The sequence below is a fragment of the Mobula hypostoma genome, chromosome 18 (genome assembly GCF_963921235.1).
Source record: "Mobula hypostoma chromosome 18, sMobHyp1.1, whole genome shotgun sequence".
Classification (NCBI taxonomy): domain Eukaryota; kingdom Metazoa; phylum Chordata; class Chondrichthyes; order Myliobatiformes; family Myliobatidae; genus Mobula; species Mobula hypostoma.
Genome location: NC_086114.1, coordinates 18,212,204 through 18,235,865, shown reverse-complemented (window position 1 = coordinate 18,235,865; position 23,662 = coordinate 18,212,204). Strand labels below are relative to the sequence as shown.

The 23,662-nt window shown below is 41.0% G+C and overlaps 1 protein-coding gene across 2 annotated transcripts in view; it reads left to right on the top strand.

Moving 5' to 3' along the window:
- The window catches only part of lrmda (leucine rich melanocyte differentiation associated), a 1,142,867-nt gene that overhangs the window by 742,423 nt on the left and 376,782 nt on the right, over positions 1–23,662 (top strand). For both annotated transcript variants that reach the window (XM_063070164.1, XM_063070163.1), the window contains one exon: positions 13,562–13,685. In XM_063070164.1, coding sequence (XP_062926234.1) covers positions 13,562–13,685 — 124 coding nt within the window. The remainder of the gene's footprint in view (positions 1–13,561; positions 13,686–23,662) is intronic.

Sequence of the window (23,662 nt, the reverse complement as noted above, 5' to 3'; positions counted from 1 at the left end):
TAAATCTTCGCAGACTTCCAAGAAATTAGAAGCACTGCCCTACCTTCTTTGTAAGGGCACTTATGTGCTGGACTCAAGACAGATTCTCTGAAATGATAACACCGAGGAAGTGATCAAGTTGCTGACTCTCTCCACCTCTGACCCCCCAGTGAGGATTTGCTTGTGGACCTCTGGAGTCCTCCGCCTGAAGTGAACAATCAGCTCCGTGATCCTGTTGACATTGAGTGAGAGCTTATTGTTGTGGGACCAGTCAGCCAGATTTTCAATCTCCCTCCTACCTGCTGGTTTGGCCTGCGACAGTGGTGTTGTCAGCAAACCTAGATATGGCATCAGAGCTGTGCTTAAGCCACACAGTCATAAGTGCAAAGTGAGTCGAGCAGGGGGCTAAGCACACAGCCTTGGGGTGCACCTGCGCTGATGGAGATTGTGGAGCCGATGTTGTTGCCAATCCGAACTGACTGGGGCCTGCAAGTGAAGAAGTCAAGGATTCGGTTGCACAGGAAGTATGGTGGCCTAAGTTTTAGAGTTTATTGATTAGTTTTGAGGGATTATCACTGTTGTGACTAGCATTTGTTACCCTTCATTCAGTTCTCTTAAGCCATTTTCTTGATGTATTTCAATGCATATGGTAAATGCTCTCATATTTGGTTTGATATTCCAGGATTTAGGCCATAAGATGAAGAAGGAGAGATAAGGTGTTTCCAAGGTCAAGATTATTTGTGACTCTGGGGCAAAGTCAATTTATGGCAGCACCGCTGCCTAAGATCGGGATTCAATTGCCACTGCTGTAATAGGAATTTGTAAATGACCGTATGGGGTTCAGTTAGTGTTAGTGAGTTGTGGGTGTGCCAAATCAGTGCCAGGAGTGTGGTGACACTTGTGGACTGCACAGCACAAACCTCACTGATTTGATTTTATGCAAACAATGCATTTCACTGTAAACTTTGATGTACATGTGACAAGCTCAAACTACATTTATTATCAAAATATATATACTATATGCAACCTTGGGATTCATCTCCTTACAGGCCGCCACAAAACTAAAAATCCCAATAGAACCCATTAAAACAAGAAGACTGTCAAACACCCAATGTACCAAAGAAAAAGACAAATTATGCAAACAATTGAAGTAAGCAAATAACATTTGGAACGAAGAGTCCTCAGCCACGAACCCAGTCACAGACAATCCAGGAATCAGTTCGTTGCAGACCACAGTCGCAGTTCAGCGCAGAAACGAGTAAACCTCACGAGCACTGAGCTGAAAACTGGCCTATCCCTCTCTTCCTGCCCCATCACCCTGACTTTTTCAACCTGGTCCGCTGCTTAACTCAGCCAAACAGCAGGTCTTTCCTCGTTCTTGGACCCGGGCCCTGCTGCTTCGATACACACTTGGGCCTGGGTCCCATCGGCTCGATCATTTCAACCTGGCCCAGCGCTTAAATTGGTCAAACATTGGCTTATTCCTCACTCTCGGGCTCAGGCTCTGCCACCTGAACTTTGCTTCACCTCGGCTCTGCGACTTTGAATTACTTCCAAGTCTACTCCAGCAATGGCAAGACATTGACTTATTCCCTGCTCTTGATCCCAGCTCCTGCCACCTTGAATCAGCCTGTTTCCACCATGCCGGAACCATCCTGCACCTTTGAGACTTCAATTCACACTGCAAAGATGCCAGGTCGTGAAGGCAGTTCAAAAGCTCAGCTCAGAAAGGAAAGTTACAGGCTATTGATTGCAGTGATCATTTTTGAGACCTGGTGAAGGGTCTCGATCCAAAACGTTGACTGTACTCTTTTCCATAGATGCTGCCTGGTCTCCAGTATTTTGTGTGTATTGCTTGGATTTCCAACATCTGCAGATATTCTCCTGTTTCTGATAACAAAAAGAGTGATTAACAAACTAGTTAACAGTTTTGTTTGCTGCCAGAAAGTTGTCAATGTATTTCACCAGTGATATCTTAAACCAGAACAAATACCACTAATCTCTCATTAATGCTCCCTTATGCCTTCCCTTGTCTTTCAAAAGATAAAGATAATGTGTTTGGGAGCACTGTTTAAAAAATATCTTGGAGAACTACTTTAATGCTTCTTGGGCATCTCTTAGCAAGCTACTAGTCTATTGAAGTTTATAGGATCTGCAGGGTAAATCAGACTGGAATTTGTAGATTTCTGTTTCTAACTGTACCTTGGACCTGTAATATCAGTGACCATTGATAGCCTAATCATTAGTTTACTGCAAGGTTCCAGGCCATTGGCAATACCACAAAATAGCCAAAAATGACAGGGAATGCAAATCAGGTGTTGCCTGTATATTTATAGAGAATACGTATACTTGTAGCTGCTCTCACTTGCTGCCTCTTTATTTGACCTCAGGGACACAGATAAATTTTGTGTCAAGAAAGTTGCTGAAATCTCAACATTTCTTAATTCTCAACATTTCCATTCAAGTTTGGATTTCCTCCATCATTCATAAGACCTAGGAGCAGAATAAGGCCATTCAGTCCATTGAATCTGCTCTGACATTCCATCATGGCTGGTTTATTATCCTCAATCCCATTCTCCTGCCTTCTCCCTATAACCTTTGGTGCCCTTAAAAACCAAATTCCACTATAAAAATACCCAATGTCTTGGCCTCCACAGCCTTCTGTGGCAATGAATTCCATAGATTCGCCACCCTTTGGCTAAAACAAATCCTCCTCATCTCTTTCTCGTAAGACATCATTGCATTTTGAGAATATGCCCTCTTGTCCTAGCCTCACCCATTATTGGAAACATACCCTCCATTTTCACACTGTCTAGGCCTTTCAATCATTGATAGGTTTCAGTGAGATCCCCCCATTCTTCTAAACTCCAGGGAGTACAGGCTCTGAGCCATTAAATGCTTCTCATACATTCAACCTTTCATTCCCAAGATCATTCTTGTGAACTTCATCTATGTCCTCTCCAATTCCAGCATGCCCTTTAGATAAGGGGCCCAAAAATTCTCACAATACTTCAAATGCAGTCTGATCAATGCCATATAAAGCCTCAAGATAAATTTCCTATCATTATTCAAATTCTATAGATCTCCTTTTCCAATAGCTACCATCTTGCACGGGTCCAGATAACTCACCCTCATTCTTCAAGACCTTATTACATTAGGCACTGTCTGTATCAAATATCTTGTGAAAGCCTCACCATTCTCTTGCTTTATTGATGTATTCATGATCCGCCTTTCATACCTCTGATAACTACGACTAAAAATATTGATCCCCTGCAACTTGAAATTCTTTCCCTAAGCTTAGTTGACTTTTGCTTTCCTCCATCGTAGATTTGGAACCCTTCTCTTGTATTTCTCTGGCACTTTGCTAGGTTTTTCTCCCCTTGTGTTAGAAGTACTATATTATCAGAAGATTATTCTTTACTAAATTTTTTATTTAGAAGTGAGCTCAAAATTAGAATTTTTTAGTGTTTACTTGTACTTTGACCAAAAATATCACAATATGGGTGGGTAGATTCAGATTGCTGCTGAGAACATGGTTTGCCTGGTGCTGTTAAGACTGAAAAAATATTGGGATTCAAATTAGTTCCAAATGCTTAACTCAAATTGATTTACCTTGGAGCCGTAGCAATAAAGATGAAATATATTATTGCCTTCATGGCTGCTACTTATTTTGTATATGATGCTGACAATTTTTGTTGGAAGGAAAACTAATGGAGCATTTAATTAATTCTATATTTATTTAAAATTAGCCCATCTCCTCTGGCATTGCTCACAGTAAATTGGGAGGATATGCTATTTTTTTAAGAGCAGTTATTTTGTATGATGGAATACGTGAAGTGCTGTTACATAATTAAGGTTGGGAATTGTTGTAAACAGATACTTCCTGAATTTGTTTATTGGTACTTGTTGTTGCTAAGGAAAGTTTGTCTTATAAGATGGCACTTTATTCAAATCTCTTGCTCTGTCATCCGGGGAGAGTTCAGCCCATGAATGTTTGAGATAAGTGTATTTAATAAAATGCCACATTTTCATTGGTTTAATCCCAATTAATTTAAGTTTTCTTTCTCCCATGAAACTTAAAGCAATTGAATACGAGAATGATTTATCAAGTACTGTTTCGTGTGACAATGCAGTGGCAAGCTGTGTGCTAATGTAAACTGAGGTTTATTTTTTGTTTGCTTTCCCATGCAGTATTGACTCTGTTTATCTAATATCCTCTTTAATAGAATCTTAGAGCTTTAAGGTACAGAGGAGGCCATTTGGCCCACAATCTTTGTACCAAAAATAATAATTATTGGGATTTGAATGGTTGCTGGGGTGGGAGGATAGGGATATGTGAAAGGAGATAGGTATGAGATTTTGTCCATGACACCATGGCATTATGAACAATGAAAATATTAATAATTTCCTTCTAAGATATTCATCCTTAACATCATCTTTATTACCTTTCAAAATTATTCACCCCTCTCTTTTCTTCCATTATGTCTTCCAGAGGTAATGAAGTATTTGAATGTGGACTTGCTATTTCTTTATGGGAAAAAGAGAGATAATAAACACTCTCACCAGCTACCATTGGATAGAAGCTGCAGCAATTTTGCCAGATTTTTAACTGAAGTGGAGAGCAATAATAACACTCCCTTAACTACCTCATACTGTAATTAATCCTTGATGAAAAGTCAAAACTCAGAGCCTGTTGACTCAATTTAGTTCTTTCATGTAATGTGTGGTTTCACTTTCAGCATTTATTGCTCAGTACTCCACAAAGCAATATACAGTATTTACCATGGGAAAGTCAAAGTCGACTTTATTGTCATATGCATAAATGCATGTATGCACAGGTGCAATGATAAGTTTGCTTGCAGCAACATCTCAGGCACATAGCGTTAGGGATACAACATTCACAGAAAAACCAATTAAACATAAATTGTACTAAATTAGACAAGACATACCATAATTCCCACAACAAACAGATCTATTGAAATGCAAAGTGGTCACACTGTTGTCATACGGAGGTAATCATTAGAGTGGTGCCAGTTGGTTTAAGAAACGAATGGCTGAAGGAAAGTAGCTGTTCTTGAACGTGGAGGTGTGGGACTTTAGGCTTCTGAACCTCACCTTGAAGGTGGATGTGAGAAGATGACATGGTCTGGATACTACGAAAGGTAGAGTCCATATGAAGGGTCTTATCCCAAAACATTGACTGTCTATTTTCCTCTGCGGATACAGCCTGACCAGCTGAAACCTCCAGCATTTTGTTCGATGGAACAGATTGCAATCTCTGGAATTCCATGTATCTTCACAATACTCCAAATTTTGGGCTGCTCCCAAGGGAAGGGTTCTGCGTCGGAATGGTCTCTCTTTCTCTTTTGATGCTGTTGGAGGATGGTACTGAAGTTCTGGGTCTGTGGTTTGTGGATTGGACTGATGAACACTGAGCTGAACTGAGTATGGACTCTTGATTTTTGTTTTATTTTCTGTGTTTTCGCTCATTCTTTCTCGTTGCTGTTTGCGTGTTTTGATTTTTTGCTCGAGAGGGTTTAATGTACTTGTTGCTGTTTGCACAATTTGTGTTTTTGCACGGGGGTTTAGTTGATGTTTTTCTTTGAATGGGTCCAATGATTTTCTTTGTTTTGTGGCTGTCCGTGGAGAAGATGAGTCTATACTGCATACATACTTTGATAACAAATGTACTTTGAATCCTTTGAATTTGACCTAACCAAAGCTTTATACAGCTGCAATGTGGCTTCCAGACTTCTAAGTTCAATACCCCAACCAATGAAGGCAAACCTGCCATAAACCTTCTTTACTACTACTTGCCACTTTCAGAGAGCTATGGACTTGCACCACAAGATCCCTCTATACATCAGTGCTCCTAAATGGCCCTGCCATTTACTGTGTGCTTTCTCTTTACATTTGACCTTCCAAAGCGCAATACATCACTTTGAACACATCAGTTTAAACTCTTCCAACTCAATTTCCAACTGATCACTTTCTGGCTGTGTCCTTTGACAAATCTCTTCATAATCCACAGCTCTGCCAATTTCTGTGCATCTACAAATGTGCTGAACATTTCATCTACATTTTCATCCAAACCATTTAAATCACAGCACTGATCCCTGCAGGATACCCCTAGTAAAAGACCTCCACCACGACCCTTTGTCTTCTATGGAGAAGCATATTTTGACTCCTATCTACCAACTGTCTGAGGATGCTATGCGTCTTAATCATCTTCTTTCAAAGTTAGGAAGCCCCTGATATTCGGAGACATTTAAAAAAAAGAAAATTTTAAAAGTGCATTAAAATCATAATAACATGTCGAAGACATTAAACTAATACAGAATGGAAAAATAAGTAATTGAACATGGTTTTTTCTTCCTCCTTTCCTATTGGGCATTCCCATTCCAATGGAAGAATGCTCTAAGTGGTCTGGATGGTGCAAGATCACAGCTGGATTGGAACTGTAACTCTCCTTGCGCTAAACTACACAAGTCCAGGTCATGTTTACCTGCAAGCCACTGAATGTGGGCAGTTCCGTTTGGAAACACCAGTAAGAGCGAGCATCATTTTGGGCCACTGTGTTCAACGTGTATGGGGAGTATTTCCTCTGGCCAAGACAATATCATTTTAAAAAATGGAAGCACGTGCTTTTAGTTTTGGTGATGGTTACTATTTAGGTGAGAAGCAAGAATGCTGGAAGTCTTCTTCTCATTGTTCTGTCACTTCACTCAGACCAGAAGGATCTTCCATATCATCCCTTTGAAATTAGTTTGTACAGTAAATGCTCCAAATGCCCAGCGGCATTGAGCTGCTAGGAATTCCAACACCTCGATATCTATTTTGAATTACCTCTATCTCTGGTATTCTGCTCCAGAATATGTCACTGGGTAAACTCGATCCTTTCATTACAACAGTCCTTGGTAAAAGAATTGGTGTATCCATAAGGTGCCCCTGGATTTGGAGGGAACCAGATCACCCAAGTCTTTTGATATCAAAGGCAAATGAGTGTCATTTTGTGAGTATCTCTCTGTTCTCTTTAAGTATCAGTGCTTGCCTGCTCTTAGACTTGTTTTCTTTTGGCATCTCCAAAGTCCGGTTTCTATGAGTGTAGCATTTTAGTCAGGGTCGAGCTTCCCAAGATCATTTGAAAGAGTGAAATCAGGCAAAGGTGACTGAACCATGGAATGAGATGTGGAACAAATCACCAAAATCTTTGTCAGAAAGGCCATGTTTTGAGTGTGCATTATTAGGTTTCTAACTCATAGTGTTTGTAGAAATTAGAGCTGCCAATTATGAGGTACTATTATTAATGAGGGAAGATATCTTTTTTATAATCTTTATTAAAACCAACTGTTTTAACCAAACTTCTAGTCACGAATGTTTTCAGAGACCCATTTCTTGGCTCAAGGTTCTGTGAAGTTTATGAAATGCTATTCTACCGTTTAGATTTTTTTTGTTAAGTTTTTGAAACAGCAGCTGGACAGTGCTGTCAACACAAAAGTGATAATCACCCCCCTCCCCCAGCCCCCACACTCTCCCCTCTTACACAACCTGTATAGGTCAAAGCTCTGGAGAGGACTGCTGAGTTTTAGAAGAAAATGCACTCATCAGCTTGAATCAGCAGAATTTCTTCAAGATCGTTGTCTCAATGTCTGGCATTCTGCCAACAGCAGACAACTGCTTCAGAAGGGTTCCTCACATAAAGTACAAAATTAAACTGCGGAGAGGTATGTGGCAACACACCCATCCAAATAGAAATGACTGTCTTGACAGAAAGGCCTAATTATCTCTCAAAATAATGTCTTTGCAAACCATCACCTTTCCAGAGATGGGAATTTTATTCACAGCTCATTGTAACATGGCAACGATGGCTTTAGTTTTATCTAAGCATTTTACTCAAGACAGTGAACAAGTACAATACCTAAGGTTTATTGACAGTTTGCCTGATATTAATTTGTGACATAACCGTGACAACAAGTGCAACAGGAAAAAATGCCGGAAAAGCTCAGCATCAGTGGAGAGAGAAGCAGAGTTAATGGTTTGGGCTATCATTACATCCTGAGAAGAAGTTATTGACCTGAAACATTGACACTACTATTCCCTCTGTCTGCAGGTGTTTCCTGATCTGAGAACTTCACACATTTACTTTTTGTGAATGTTTAGAACAGAGACACAGGATTAGACCATAAAACACAGGAGTAAAAGTAGGCCATTTGGCTCATTGAGTCTGCTGTGTCATTTTATCATGGTTGATTGACTATCCTTAGATGCATTCTCCTGCCTTCTCCCCCTAACCTTTGATGCCCTTGCCAATCAAGAATCTATCAACTTCCACTTCAAATAAGCCTATGTCATCAAAAACCAACTAAGATGGAGCGATCATGTTGTTCGGATGAAAGACAAATGTCTGCCGAAACAAATCTTCTACTCCAAGTTTAAAGAAGGTAAACATAAAAGAAGCGGACAACAGAAGAGATTCAAAGACATCTTAAAAGCCAACATGAAGAAATGTAACATCGACATCAACAATTGGGAAATCAATGCCAAGGACAGGAAACTCCGGCAAGCCATCATCCGAGAAGGAACAGCAACTTTCGAAGCCAACAGATGTGTAGAATTAGAAGAAAAGAGAAGAGAATGGAAAGAGAGGCAGCAACAACCAAAGCCCGATCTGCCATCTGGAGCTACCTGTCCTGAATGCGGAAGAACTGCGAAAGCCAAGACTGGACTCATAAGCCACTTGAGAGCCCATAAGTAGATCAACAGAACGAAGACCATCATCCTCGACCTCGAGGGATAGCCACGACGAGAAGTAGGCTATTTGGCTCATTGAGTCTGCTGTGCCATTTCATCATGGTTGATTGACTACCCTCAGATGCATTCTCCTGCCTTCTTCCCCTAACCTTTGATGCCCTTGCCAGTCAAGAATCTATCAACCTCCACCTCAAATATACCCAATCAGGAATCTGATGGCAGTGGGGAAGAAACTATTCCTAAAATGTTGAATCTGTGTCTTCAGGCTCTTGTACTTCCTCCTTGATGGAAGGTGGCATGTTCTGGGTGATGGAGGTCCTTAATGACAGATGCCGCCTTTTTGAGGTGTCATCTTTTGATTCAACATGCAGTGAAATGAGTTTTTTTGTGTGAGCAGGCTGTGATGCCTTTTGAAGCCCATTGAGTCTCACCCAGAAGCTGTCTGGGAGAAGCTCTTTGAAGGTGTTGAATTCAAGAATCCAGACAAGGCTTTCATTATGATAAACCAGCAAAATGCCACACCTACATTTAGCAATGGGATACATCAGATGGGTCTAACAAAGGTAGCTCATGATAGCATCATAAAAACCATAAGACATAGGAGCAGAATTAGGCCAATCAGTCCATAGAGTCTGCTCTGCCATTCCATCATTATCCCTCTCAACCACATTCTCCACCCTTCCCCCCATAATCTTTGTCACTCTTACTAATCAAGAACCTATCAACCTCCGCTTTAAATATGCCCAATGACTTAGATCCACAGATGTCTGTGGCATTGAGTTCTACAGATTCTCCGTCCACTGGCTAAAGAAATTCCTCCTCATCTCTGTTCTGAAGGGACGTCCTTGTATTCTGAGGCTGTGCCCACTGATCCGAGACTCCCCCACTACAAGAAACGTCCTCCCCATGTCCTCTTTTTCCCTTCTCATCGTCTTCACTACTTTAGCTTTTGTGTCCTAATTCATTCATTAAGAAGTGGCAGAAATGCAAACTTCCAGACACTGTGATGATGAGTCATTATAGCCAGCTAGACTTTGCATTGTCTATTAGCAGCCAGCATTTGTCCAAATAAGACAGCAAATGACATGAAGGATTAAAAGACTGTTTATTCCCCCAATGAAACGGTGGCCTGATAGCATAGTGGTCAGCTGTAATATTAGAGTTCAGTTCTCACCTCCCTCTGTAGGGAGCTTATACATTTTCCCCGTGACCACTTGGGTTTTCTTCCCACATTCCAGTTTCCTCCCAGACTCCACAGATGTACAGGTTAAGGTTAGTAAGCTGTGGGCATGCTATGCTTGCACCAGAAACGTGGTGACCCTTGTGAGCTACCCAGCACAATCCTCGTTGATATGATAGTGCTCTGCAGTAGTGTAGCGGTTGGAACAATGCTATTATACTTCGGGGTACTAGAGCTCAGCGTTCAATTCCGGCACCATCTGTAAGGAACTTGTATGTTCTCCCCATGACCACAGATGTTTCCTCCTGGTGCTCTGGTTTCCTCCCACAGTCCGAAGACGTGTTGGTTAATAGGTTAATTGGGCACTCTAGATCATCCTGTAATTTGCTAGTGTTGAATAGGTGGGTTGCTGGGTGGCCTGTCTTATTAGGGCAGAAGGGCCTGTTTTGTGCTGTATCTCTAAATAAAACAAATAAGAGGCATTCCTTGGGAAATAAAAGATATTGAGTAATGAGAGTCACTGAAATGTCGAGCTCCAGATAACAGATTTCTCCCCATCCCATTATTTTATATGAATCCCAACTTTCATTCCCTTATAATTTAAGTGAAGGGTTCCGGAAATCCATTGAGTGCATTTACTCCTTTTTTAGGGGAAAACAATTTTCCTTGTGTTTCCTTAAAAAAGACATCCATTATATCTAAATGGTAGTTGAAGATCGATGGCTTTGGCATAGTGTGAGTGACTGCACCAAATGCAAAGGGCCATAATTTGCTGTCAAGATCTTAGTGAGGCTAATGGCAGTCACCAATATTTATGTGCAATTGCTACAGCACTTAAGGTGAGATGAGACATAGAAATCTACAAGTTTCTCTCCAAGAAATACCGCCGTGCCACTTATTTCAAAGACAGAGTCTTGCTGTCTCCACCAAGGGAAGTTGATTTACTTGTGAGTAATGTATGATCTAATTTCATCATAGAATATCAATATTTTATATCAGAGTCACTGGTCCCTTTTCACCACGCAAAGTATTAATTACTGCCTAGTCATTTCTATAATGGGATGAGTCTCATTTTGCTATTGCCTATGCACTGCAGGTATATATAATGCTAAATTTGAAGAAAAATATATTACTATGGTGCAGTAGTGGAGATGGCTGCCTCACGGCCTCAGTAACTTCGGTTCAATTCTGATACTGGGTGCTGACTTTGCAGTGTTTCAACAGTTGGTTTTCTCCAGGTTCACCAGCTTCCTCCAATATCCCAAAGAGGATTAGATGGCTTCCGCAATCAGTCCTGTGTGGGTGAATAGGTGGTTGAATCGGGGGAAGTTGATGGGAATATGTGGAGAGTATAATAGGCTTCATATAAGTCAAAGTCAGAGTATGTTTATTATCATAGTTCATATATACTCAATGGCCACTTTATTAGGTACCCCCTGCATTGCTGAATCTTTTGCTGCTGTAGCTCATCCACTTCAAGGATCAACATGTCGTGCATACAGAGATGCTCTTGTGCACACCACTGTTGTATTGCACGGTCACCTTCCCGTCAGCTTGAAACAGTCTGGCCATTCTCCTCTGACCTCTCTCATTAACGAGATGTTTTTTTTCCCACAGAGCTGATGCTCACTGGATGTTTTTTGTTTTCAGACCATTCTCTGTAAACTCAAGAGGCTGTTGTGTGTGAAAATCCCAGGAGATCAGTAATTTCGGAGATACTCAAACCACCCCTTCTGGCACCAACAATCACTCCATGGTCAAAGCTACTCAGGTCACATTTCTTCCCCATTCTGATATTTGGCCTAAGCAACAAGTGAACTTCATGACCATGTCTTTACGTATTCAGTTGCTGTCATTGCTGTCACTTGATTGGCTGTTCAGTTTTTTTGCATTAACGAGCGATGTACAAGTGTACTTAATAATGTTGTCACTGAATGTATGTTGTCATATGCTACTTTGAGATTCATTTTCTTGCAGGCATTTGCAGGAAAATAAAGAAATACATAGAATTTATGAAAAATATAGATAAACAAAGACTGACAAATAACCAATGTGTAAAAGAAGACAAATTGTGCAAATAGAAAGCAATTACCAGTAACATGAGTTGTAAAGTCTTTGAAAGACAGTCCATAGATTGTGCAATCATTTCAGTGCTGAAGTAAGTGAAGTTATGCACGTCAGTTCAGGAGCCAGATGGTTGTAGGATAATAACTGTTCCTGAATCTCATGGTGTGGCACCTGAGACTACTACACCTCCTTCCCAATGGTAGTAATGGGAAGAAAGGATACCCTTGATGGTGGCTTTTCTTTTTGATGATAGATGCTGCTTTCTTGGGGCAGTGCTCTACGTGGGTGCGCTCAATGGTGGGGAAGCCTTTGCCTGTGGTGGACTGGGCTGTAATAGGTACTTGAGGGCTCGTTGGGCTGACTGGCCTGCTTCCAAGCTTCTTTATAATTCTCTCTGTCCAATTTCTCTGGTTACAATATAGCTGTTCTAAATCCTCTTCTTGTTCTTGTGTTATCAATTTCAAGAGAGACAGTTATGTTCCATGTCCTTTCATGTTTGAGATACCCTTTCACCCTTGCTCTGACTTTTCAGCAACCTTTGGTGACTTAATGTCAGGAACAAGTTCAGGGGAATATTGCAATAAAATTCTCCTTTCAGCCAGACTTTCATCAGAATTAGATTCGGTCATCTGAACTGCTGGTATCTTTCTGTAATAATATAGATTAGGGATTTTAGCTATTAGGAGAGGTTGGGAAATTTTGTTTTATATATAAGCTTTACTTGTCATGTATACATCGAAACATATAATGAATTGTGTTGTTTGCGCCAGTGACTAACACGATCTGAGATATCCTGGGGGCAGCCTGCAAGTGTTACTATGCTTCCGGCACCAACAGGCCCAAAGCTCACCAACCCTAACAATACATCTTTGCAATGTGGGAGGAAACCCACATGGGCGCAGAGAAGCATACAAACTCTTTGTAGACGGTGGCAGGAATCAAACCCCGAAGAGTGATAGATGTGACTGTAAAGAGATTTTGCTAACCACTTCGCTACCATGCCATCCTATATTTCTCCTTGTCATAAGAACATAAGAAAAAAGAAATAGGAGCAGGAGTAGGCCATCCGGCCCATCGAGCCTGCCCTGCCATTCAATAAGATCATGGCTGATCTGTCCATAAACTGATCCTCCCAATAACCCAGGGTGTTGTAATTACCATGCGGTGCTATTTGGAGAATTCACAAATTTCCATTGTTCTAGCTAATGTTTTTCTCCCCCTAATCGAAACCATTATTTGATCTTTTTGTAATGCTTTGGGTTATTGCTGTGTTTAGTCAAAGTGTTTCTGCATTATTGAATTTCTATTCTTCAAAAACTCTTGACTGCTAATAACCTCCTTTGGTACATCTGGATGTTGGGAAAGACAATAATTCAGTGTAGGCTCCTTATAATATCTTAAGGAGGCTTGAAACAAAAAGTTTCTTTGCAAATTCAATTTTATACGTTTTGATTATTTTCTGGTTTTTATAGAGTACAATGTGGACTTGCTTCCTCTGTTTCCTTTGCACCTCCACATTGGACTGGTTCCAGCGAATGGCGAGATTATTATTCACCAGGATCTTTCTCATATTTCTCTTTCCAGGTACTTTGTTCTTCATAAATTACCAAACCTGAAGTTCCTGGATGCCAGAAAGGTTACGAAAAAAGAACAGCAAGAGGCAAGCACTCGTGGTGCCTTCATGAAAGTGGTGAAACCCAAAGATCTGGTAAAGTATCAGTCATGTGATCAAACAATGTAATCTTTATTCAGTACTACATATGAGCATGAAAGAACCAAGAAAGAGAATTGCTATTTTTCTTGCTGCAGATGTTATTTATGCTTCTGTTAACCTGTGATTCCCACATTCAAAGTGCATATACAAACATATTTTATCAAGTAATACATACCAGCTTCTGGGTAGCAGACAGTTATTTTTTATTGTTCCTTTCCGTACCTTGTGGCACATCAGGTGGCAACCTTGCCATTTCTTTAGGATTTTGTCTGTTTTTCACGAGGTTGAGTTGCTAGCTCAATGCTCAACCCAGCGCAGATGGAAAGTGTGCAAGGAGCCAGCTGAATTCAAGTCCGGGACCACTCTCCTCAAAGCCTGCTACATCACTGACCAGCTTTTCATTTTTTTACTCGTACGTAATTTGACTTTGTCCGTGAGGTAGAAAATACCACAAATATCACTCTATATGGTAACTGCACCTTCACAGTATGGTGATGAATGGCATCAAAAACACCTACAACTGGCAAAAAGAAAGGATTTTTAAAAGTGGAGAGAGTGAGAGAGAGAAAATTAGACCTGCTGTTTATAGAGTAAATGTGGGGCTTTTGAATTTAATGATATTACATGAGCTCTTTCATATATTAAAGGTGTTCATAAGTTAGGCATTGGTAACCGGGGGAGGCCTGTATGTGTGTTTATTTAGTGTCTCCTTAACTGAATTGGCCTTTTGTTGAATTAGGCCTAGCATTAAGGAAACAGGGTTAACACCTTTATCTCTTTAGACCACCTTTTCAGCTTGATGCCTCCTGTTTATTATTAGGCCTCTTTATGTGTTGACAATTTATGCTTCATGACGACTGATTAAAAAAAAATCTCCTGTGAAGTTGAAAACTTTAATCACACGAGGGAGTTTTTAATGACCAGATTTTGACCTCATTTCATTTGCCTAAGCACAGATCAAAGTGGACGAGGCCTGTCTGATTCCAGTAGTGTTACAGGGTATGACAGCACTTCACATCAAAACGACAGCTCAAGTACAGGACCATCAAATTGCTCAATTATATTCCGGGCCTGTAATTATTCCTCTCCATTTTTTTGTGTTGCAAAGCCTGCATTTGTCATTTCATTGACATAATTTACCTCATGATTACCTCACTAATATTTTGGTTGCCGCCGCGGATGAAGAGATAAGGAGGCAGCATCCGTTCTTCTTATTTTGCAATTGATGGGTTCTGATATAGCAGCCATAATAACCTCTGGAGGGCATGTATAGACAATGTATTTAATTGACTTCATCATTCCAATTGTCTGCTGACCAAAACCGCAGATCACCAATTACTGTAGCTGCGTCCAGACCTGCAGGTAATTTGATTTTTGTAGAAGAGTTGATAGTATAATTGGATAATTTTGCTATTTGTTTATAAACCTTGCCGTTCCTTCCTCTATGTGACATTATAGCATTCAAGAGACAAAGGGAATATACATGCAGTGGCCAATTTATAAGGTACACTTGGACACCTCCTCACAATGCGAATATCCAATCAGCTAATCATCTGGCAACAACTCAATACGTAAAAGTATGCAGACATGGTCAAGAGGTTCATTTGTTGTTCAGACCAGATTTAGATTAAGTTGGCATCGGGTTTGGAACAAATGACATGGGCTGAATGGCCTGTTCTACGTTGTAAATTTATACTTCCATGCATGCCTCTGTGTACCTTTGCTAAATGGGTGCATAACCTTGAAGTTAGCCATTTTAAACCAATAATCTCAAATGTCATCTGAAGTTTTCTGATAATTTTGTACTGAAAGCATTCCTGTCTATGACCCTGATTCTTCCCAGATTCCCCAGTGCAGGAATCGCTTTTTTCTTCATCTGCAAGAAAGCAGCATCCATCATCAAGGAAGCCTACCATCCAGGTCATGCTTTCTTCTCACTGCTGCCATCGGGAGGGAAGTACAAGAGCATCAGGTCCCACACTGCCAGGTTCAGGAACAGTTATTGCACTTCAAACATCAGGCCGCTGAACCAGAGTAGACATCTTCACTCACCACAGCACTGAACTGATTCCACAAACCAAGGACTCACTTTCAAGGACTCTACAACCAATATTATCAGTATTATCTATCTATCTATTTATTATTATTATCATCACCATTATTATCATTGTTGTATTTGCAGTTTGTCTTCTTTCGCACACTGGTTGCTTGTCTGTTTTTGTTTCTGTGTAGTTTTTCATTCATTCTATTGTATTTCTTTGTTTATTGTGAATGCCTGGAAGAAAATGAATTCCAGCATATTATATGCTGGCATATAGGTCCTTTGATAATAAGTTCACATTGAACTTTGAATGAATCAGCATATAGGAGGGAGATTGAAAATCTGGCTGAGTGATGCCACAGTAACAACCTCTCACTCGATGTCAGTAAGACCAAGGAGCTGATAATTGATTTCAGGTGCAGGAAACCGGAAATCCAAGAGTCAGTCCTCATCAGAGGATCAGAGGATCAGAGGATCAGAGGATCAGAGGATCAGAGGTAGAGAGGGTCAGCAACTTTAAATTCCTCAGTGTTATCATCTCACAGGATCTTTCCTGGATCCAGCACATAAGTGCAATTGCGAAGAAAGCATAGCAGTGCCTCTACTTTGTTAGAAATTTGTGAAGATTTGGCATGACATCTGAAACTTTGACTAACTTCTTTAGATGACTGGTTGCTTTATGGCCTGGTATGGAAAAACCAATGCCCTTGAATGGAAAATCCTACAAAATGTAGTGGATACGGCCCAGTCCATTAAGGGTAAAATCTTCCCCACCATTGTGCACATCTCCTTGGGGCACTCGCAGGAAAGCAGTATCTATCATCAAGGACATTCACCACCCAGGTCATGCTCTCCTGTTGCTGCTTCCATCAGGAAGAAGGTACAGGAACCTCAGGGCTCACACCACCAGGTTCAAGAACAGGTATTACCAACCAGCCATTAGGCTCTTGGGCCAGTGTGGATAACTTCACTCAACCCAACATGGAACTTTCCCCATAACTTATGGACTCATTTTCAAGTACTCTTCATCTCATGTTCTCGATGATTATCACTTATTATTTATTATTACTTTTTTTTCATACTGTTTGTTTGTCAGTCCTGTTGGATGCAATCTTTCATTCATTTGATTGCTTCCTGGATTTACTGAGTATGCCCACAAAAAAATGAATCTCAGGGTTACATATGTGTACTTTGATAATAAGTTTACTTTGAACAGTGAACTTTGTTTGCCTTGATATGCAGGAAAATATAAAATTAAGTAATGTGATAATCATTTCTGATGGCAAATGTGGAGGAGAAGTGGATCATCTTCACCCTGTCATAGCCAAAGTTTACTGTCCCCTGCCCCTTCCCATGCCCTTTCTGTCTGGTGTCCTGCTCTCCGGAAAAGAACTACTTGCTCAGATTTAAGGGTGCCTAGACAAGAAACGTGAAATGATTTGGCCCATTGAGTATGATTTTTATAGAGATCTATTGCTAGTGGCCATTGCTTTCATCGAGTGGCAGCAGGAACAAGATTAGTGCGTGTTATGTTCAGAACAGGAAATTGGATACCTAACTTAGATTTCTGTTTTCATGCAGTTTTTTACTCTCTTTCCATATTTGTTCATTATCCGAGATGTAACGTTGTGTCACTGATGTCTCAGTAGCAATTGAGTTAGTGGGAATAGAAAGGCAGAGTGGCTTTATGACTGGTGTTCAGAGAGACCTGGGTGTCCTTGTGCACATGAATCACAGAGAATTAACGTGCAATGCAGCAAGCAATTAGGAAGGCAAACGGCGTGTTAGCCTTTAATAAAGGATTTCAGGGTGAGAGTGGAGATGCATTGCTCAAATTATCTAGGGCCCAAGAGACTGTATTTGGAATGTTGTGTACAGGTCTAGTGGCCCTGCTTAGGGAGGGTATACTTGCAGTGAACATTCATTATCTTGGCTGCTGGATTGCTGACTGGACTTAAGCAGAGTGTATCTCAGTATCTTACCAGACTGGATAAATACATTCCACACTGTAGAAACCTAATTTAATGTAAACACCACAGCTAGGGGAAATATCAACTCCACATCTAGCCTGTCCAGCCCCTTAAGGATACTGTATTACTGAGTGAGTTATTTTACACTTTAGAGGGCAGAGGTCCAGTTTGCTTAACCTCTCCTCAAACAACAGACCTATCATCCTGGAATCAATCTTGTGAACCTTTGAACTGTGCAGGTGACACTTCAAAACTCAAAGTAAATTTATTATCAAAGTCACCATATACTAACTTGAGATTCATTTTCTTGCAGGCATTTACTTGAAAAATTAATACAATAGAATTTACAAAGAAAAAAACAATACACAGAAACAGACAAAGTCCGCCAAGCAACCAATGTAGAAAAGAAGACATTGTCTACAAATAAAAATAACACTGATAACAAGTTGTAAAAGGTCCTTGAAAATGGATCTGTACATCATAGAATCAGTTCAAATTAGTAATGAATGATGTTATCCACAGAAGTTTAGGGGCCTGATGGTTCTAGGGTAATAACTGTTCCTGAACCTGTGGTGTGGGACCTAAGGCTTCTGTATCCCCTACCCAATGGCAGTAACAAAAAGCGGGCATGGCCTGGATGGTGGGGATCTTTGATGATGAATGCTGCTTTCTTGTGGCAATGGTCCATGTAAATGCTCTCAATGATGGGGAGGGTTTTGCCTCTGATGAACCAGTCTGTATCCTCAACTTTCTGTAGCATTTTCCATTCCTGGGCATTGGCATTTCAATACCAGGCTATTATGGAACAAGTTAGGATATTATCTATTGTGTATCTGTAGAAGTTTGTCAAAGTTTTTCTGACATGCCGAATCTGCAGAAATTTCTAAGAAAGTAGAGGTGCAGTCGTGCCTTCTTTGTGATGGTACTTACATGATAATCTCAGCATCAGAATCAGAATCAGGTTTATTATCACCGGAATGTGACGTGAAATTTGTTAACTTAGCAGCAACAGTTCAATGCAATACATAATCTAGCAGAGAGAGAGAAAAAAATAATAACTAAAATAAAACATAATAATCAATAAACAGGTAAATCAATAACGTATATTGAATGAATTATTTTAAAATGTGCAAAACCAGAAATACTGTATATTTAAAAAATGAGATAGTGTCCAAAGCTTCAAAGTCCATTCAGGAGTCGGATGTCAGTGGGGAAGAAGCTGTTCCTGAATCACTGAGTGTGTGCCTTCAGGCTTCTGTACCTCCTACCTGATGGTAACAGTGAGAAAAGGGCATGCCCTGGGTGCTGGAGGTCCTTAATAATGGACGTTGCCTTTCTGAGACACTTCTCCCTAAAGATGTCCTGGGTACTTTGTAGGCTAGTATCCAAGATGGAGCTGACTAGATTTACAACCTTCTGCAGCTTCTTTCGGTTCTGTGCAGTAGCCCCTCCATACCAGACAGTGATGCAGCCTGTCAGAATGCTCTCCACGGTACAACTATAAAAGTCTTTGAGTGTTTTTGTTGACATGCCAAATCTCTTCAAACCCCTAATAAAGTATAGCCACTGTCTTGTCTTCTTTATGACTACATCAATGTGTTGGGAGTGGGTTAGATCCTCAGAGATCTTGACACCCAGGAACTTGAAGCTGCTCACTCTCTCCACTTCTGATCCCTGTATGAGGATTGGTACGTGTTCCTTCATCTGACCCTTCCTGAAGTCCACAATCAGCTCTTTCGTCTTACTGACGTTGAGTGCCAGGTTGTTGCTGCGACACCACTCCACTAGTTGGCATATCTCACTCCTGTACGCCCTCTCGTCACCACCTGAGATTCTACCAACAATGGTTGTATTGTCAGCAAATTTGTAGATGATATTTAAGCTATGCTTAGCCACACAGTCATATGTATATAGAGAGTAGAGCAGTGGGCTAAGCACACACTCCTGAGGTGCACCAGTGTTGATTGTCAGCGAGGGGGATGTGTTATCACTAATCTGCACAGACTGTGGTCTTCCGGTTAGGAAGTCGAGGATCCAATTACAGAGGGAGGTACAGAGGCCCAGGTTTTTTTTTTCTTTCTCTCCACTCTCTCTCTCTCTCTCTCCCCCTCTCCCTCTCCTTCTCCCTCTCCCTCCCCCTCTTCCTCCCCCTCTCTCTCTCCCCCTCTCTCTCCCCCCTCTCTCTCTCTCCCCCGCTCTCCCTCCCTCTCCCTCTCTCCCCCTGTCCCTGTCACCCTCTCCCTCTCCCTCTCCCCCTGTCCCTGTCACCCTCTCCCTCTCCCTCTCCCTAATAAAGGGGCAGAGAGGAGCCACCCAGCGAGAGGGAGACACACAAAACAAAACAACTCGCTGATTATGAAGTTAAAGTTGGCCACATGCTTTTTTAGCGAGGAGCCTGATTCGAGAACTGGCAGCAAACTCTCCCCCACCGACGAGAGATAGAGCAATTTGCCGAGCACAGAGACCTCTGACAGCAGTATTCCGTTTTCTCCCGCGACACTTCAGTCACCAACACCGGCATAGAATCCGACCATTCACAGGGAAGGATGAAACGTGCTCGTTTTCTAGGCCCGTGCCCTTGGGATCTCGAAAAACAGCTCCTTGGAGAGGCCCGGGAGTAGGAATCATTGCCATAAAGAACTGCAGTTTGAGTGCAGCTGTAGGACAAGAGCACTGTCAGAACACTATCCACCTTGAAAAGGGAAAAAAACATTCACCACCTTCGATTCAGCCAACAACAGTGGCATCATCAGCAAACTTAAATACCACATTGGAGCTGTACTTAGCCTCACAATCATAAGTAGAAAGTGAGTAGAGTCGGGGTGGGGGTAGGTGTGTCTAAGCACACTGCCCTGCAGTGCATCTGTGCTGATAGTGATTGAGGAGGAGATGCTGTTGCCTATGAGTACCTACTGGGGTCTGACAGTGAGGAACCAAGGATCCAGTTAAACAAGGAGATAGTGAGGCCTGGGTCTTGAAGAGTCATGACGAGTAGAGTGACTAGAACAGTGCGCCATGTTCAAGACACACTTCCAGCAGGGCCCCACTTAATCGGGGTTATTCATCTCTGCGCCTTCCTTCAAACCCTCTTACAATAAAGGCCAGCGTACAGAGGATCATGCAGATCCCCAGGAACGCCAATTCTTACCATTTTAAAAGAATCAATTGAAAGTTATATGAGGCATGAGAATGTGGAAAGTTATGAAGTGAGAGTAATTCAAGACGATTGTCTTTATATGCTGTGACTCATTACAATGCATATAACAATGTTCACTCGAAGTATCTGGCCCACACATGTGAGCTGTTAACTGTTTACTCCCTAAACTGTTGGAAGGTAGACTTATGGTGGGATCGATCAAGGATTCAAGGTTGTCATTTCCAGTACAAGTGTAAAGGAGAATGTAATAATTGCTACTCTGATGCAACACAATAAGATGAAGAACACAATAATAAAATACACAATAAATATAAATATATAAGCTATAAATATATAAATATATAATCAGAAGAATCAGAATCAGGTTTAGTATCATCAGCACGTGTATTCAAATTTGTTCACTTAGCGGCAGCAGAACAATGCAATACATGATAAATATAGAAAAAATAAATGAATTACAGTATGTATATATGTGTATATTAAATAGTTAAATTAAAAATAGTAGTGCAAAAACAGAAATAATACAAAAAATATGAGGCAGTGTGGGTTCAATAGCTGTTTGGAAATTGGATGGCAGAGGAGAAGAAGCTGTTCCTGAATTGCTAAGTGTGCGATACATAGATTAACTGTTTGTACATAAAGTGATGTTAGGCAGAGGAGTGTCTGTGTATCAGGCAACCCTGGCAGCAAATGATTACGTAGTGATGGTGGGGGGCATGGGAGGGTGGGTTAGTGTCTTGAGGTGTTGATCAGCCTTACTGCTTGGGGAAAGTAACTGCTTTGGGTCTGGTGGTCCTGGCATGGATGCTATGTAGCCTTGTCCCAGATGGGAGTGGGACAAGCAGTCCTTGAGTAGGGTGGGTGGGATCCTTTATCATATTGCTGGCCTTTTTCCGGCACCTTTCTATATATATATGTCCTTGATGGTGGGTAGGCTGGTACTGTGAAGCTTTGGGCAGTTTTGACTACCAGTTGTAGAACCTTCCTGCCTGCTGCGGTGTATTTCCGTACTATGCAAGGATGCAGCGTGTTTACTGCAACAACCTTTTAAAGCTGATGCATTGTAAATGACTGCACGCTGAATAATGTTATATTATTGTGTCTCTGATGGCTTTGTACTGTGACTCTGTACGGCACATCTTTATTATGGCTGAGTCATGGCTGCTGTTCCTGACCACTTTTGTTTTAAAAGCATGTAGGTGGATTTGACTGTACAGTGCAGAAAAGGAATGTAACAGATGAACCAGCCACTTAGTGGTTTGTCCAATATGTGCTTCAGTTAAACAACACTCTCAAGATGTTTAGAAGGAAGACGGGTTTGCCACATCTGCATGGGTGGTAGTCATGTAGGAGTACACCCATCAATCAAACGTACAGATGATTGAAATGATTGGTGTTGATTACAGCATCTGCAGATTTTCTCTTGTTTGTGTTGATTACTGTTTTGTTTCAAAGGAATTTGGGATTTCCTCACTTTTCTATAGTATTAGAAACTGTTTGGATCAAATATATTTTACGTAGAACATGGATTGGCACAGTACAGGCCCTTCGGCCCATGATACTGTGCCAGCCTTTTAAGCTATTCTAAGATTGATCTAACTCTTCCCTTCCCCCATAGCACTCTATTTTTTTTCTTTGATCTATGTGCCTATCTACGAGCCTCTTAAATGTCCCTAATGCATCTGCCTCTACAGCACCCCTGGCATGCTCCTACCACTCTGTGTAAAAAAAATCTATTTCTGACATCCCTGCTATACTTTCCTTCAATCACCTTAAAATATATTTCGCTACCTTTCCTCTCCATGTACCTGTCCAGCTGCCTTTTTCAATATTGCCAATGTACCTGTCTCAGTCACTTCCTCTGGTAGCTTACTCTGGCTGAAAAAGTTGCCCCTCAGGTTCCTGTTAAATCTTTCTCCTCTTATCTCTAATCTGTGCCCTAGTCCTTCTGCATCCTGTCACCATTTAGTCGGAATATAATTCTAATCACAGCACTGCATTAGTACACAACAATGATTTATATATATATGGGAATGTTACTGAGAGAAGACATTGTCAAAATAAGCCCATATGTCTCTCAAAGTCATTTCAATGTTTGCACTCTGGAAGTTTCCATGCATTCAATTCAACTAGTCGACTGTTAGTCTGATGTCCAAATGTAACTACGATGTAATTCATTATAAAATTAACTCCAGCAGAATTGAGCTTCAAGTAGTAAAAAATTATTTTTTTTTACATCTTTGGAAGCTGTTGTAGTAAGATTATTTCATGATCAGAAAGCTAAAAGAAGTGCTTCTTAATGAAAGCAGCTTTCTTTAATGAGAGGCAAGTGAAAACCATTGTTGGTGGACAACATTTCAAATATCTTTAAAGTGTTAATTTCCTTCCCCCTTTATTGCGTTGATTTTCAAATTTCCCTAAATACCCATTACCTTTGATAAATTTATATAGATGCACGGTGGAGAGTATACTTACTTTATGCATCACAGCCCAGTGTGGGAACACCAATGCCTTTGAACAGTAAAACCTACAAAAAGTAGTGGATACCACCCAGTCCATCACAGACAAAGCCCTCCCCACCCCTGAGCACGTTTCCAAGGAGCGCTTTTGCAGGAAAGCAGCATAACTCTTCAAGGACCCCTACCATCCAGGCCATGCTCTCTTCTCACTGCTGCTATCAGGAAGGACGTACAGGAGCCTCGAGTCCTACACCATCAGGTTCAACAACAGGTATTACCCTAAACCAACAGACACTTGAATCAGAGGGAATAACTTCATTCACCCCGACACTGAACTGATACCA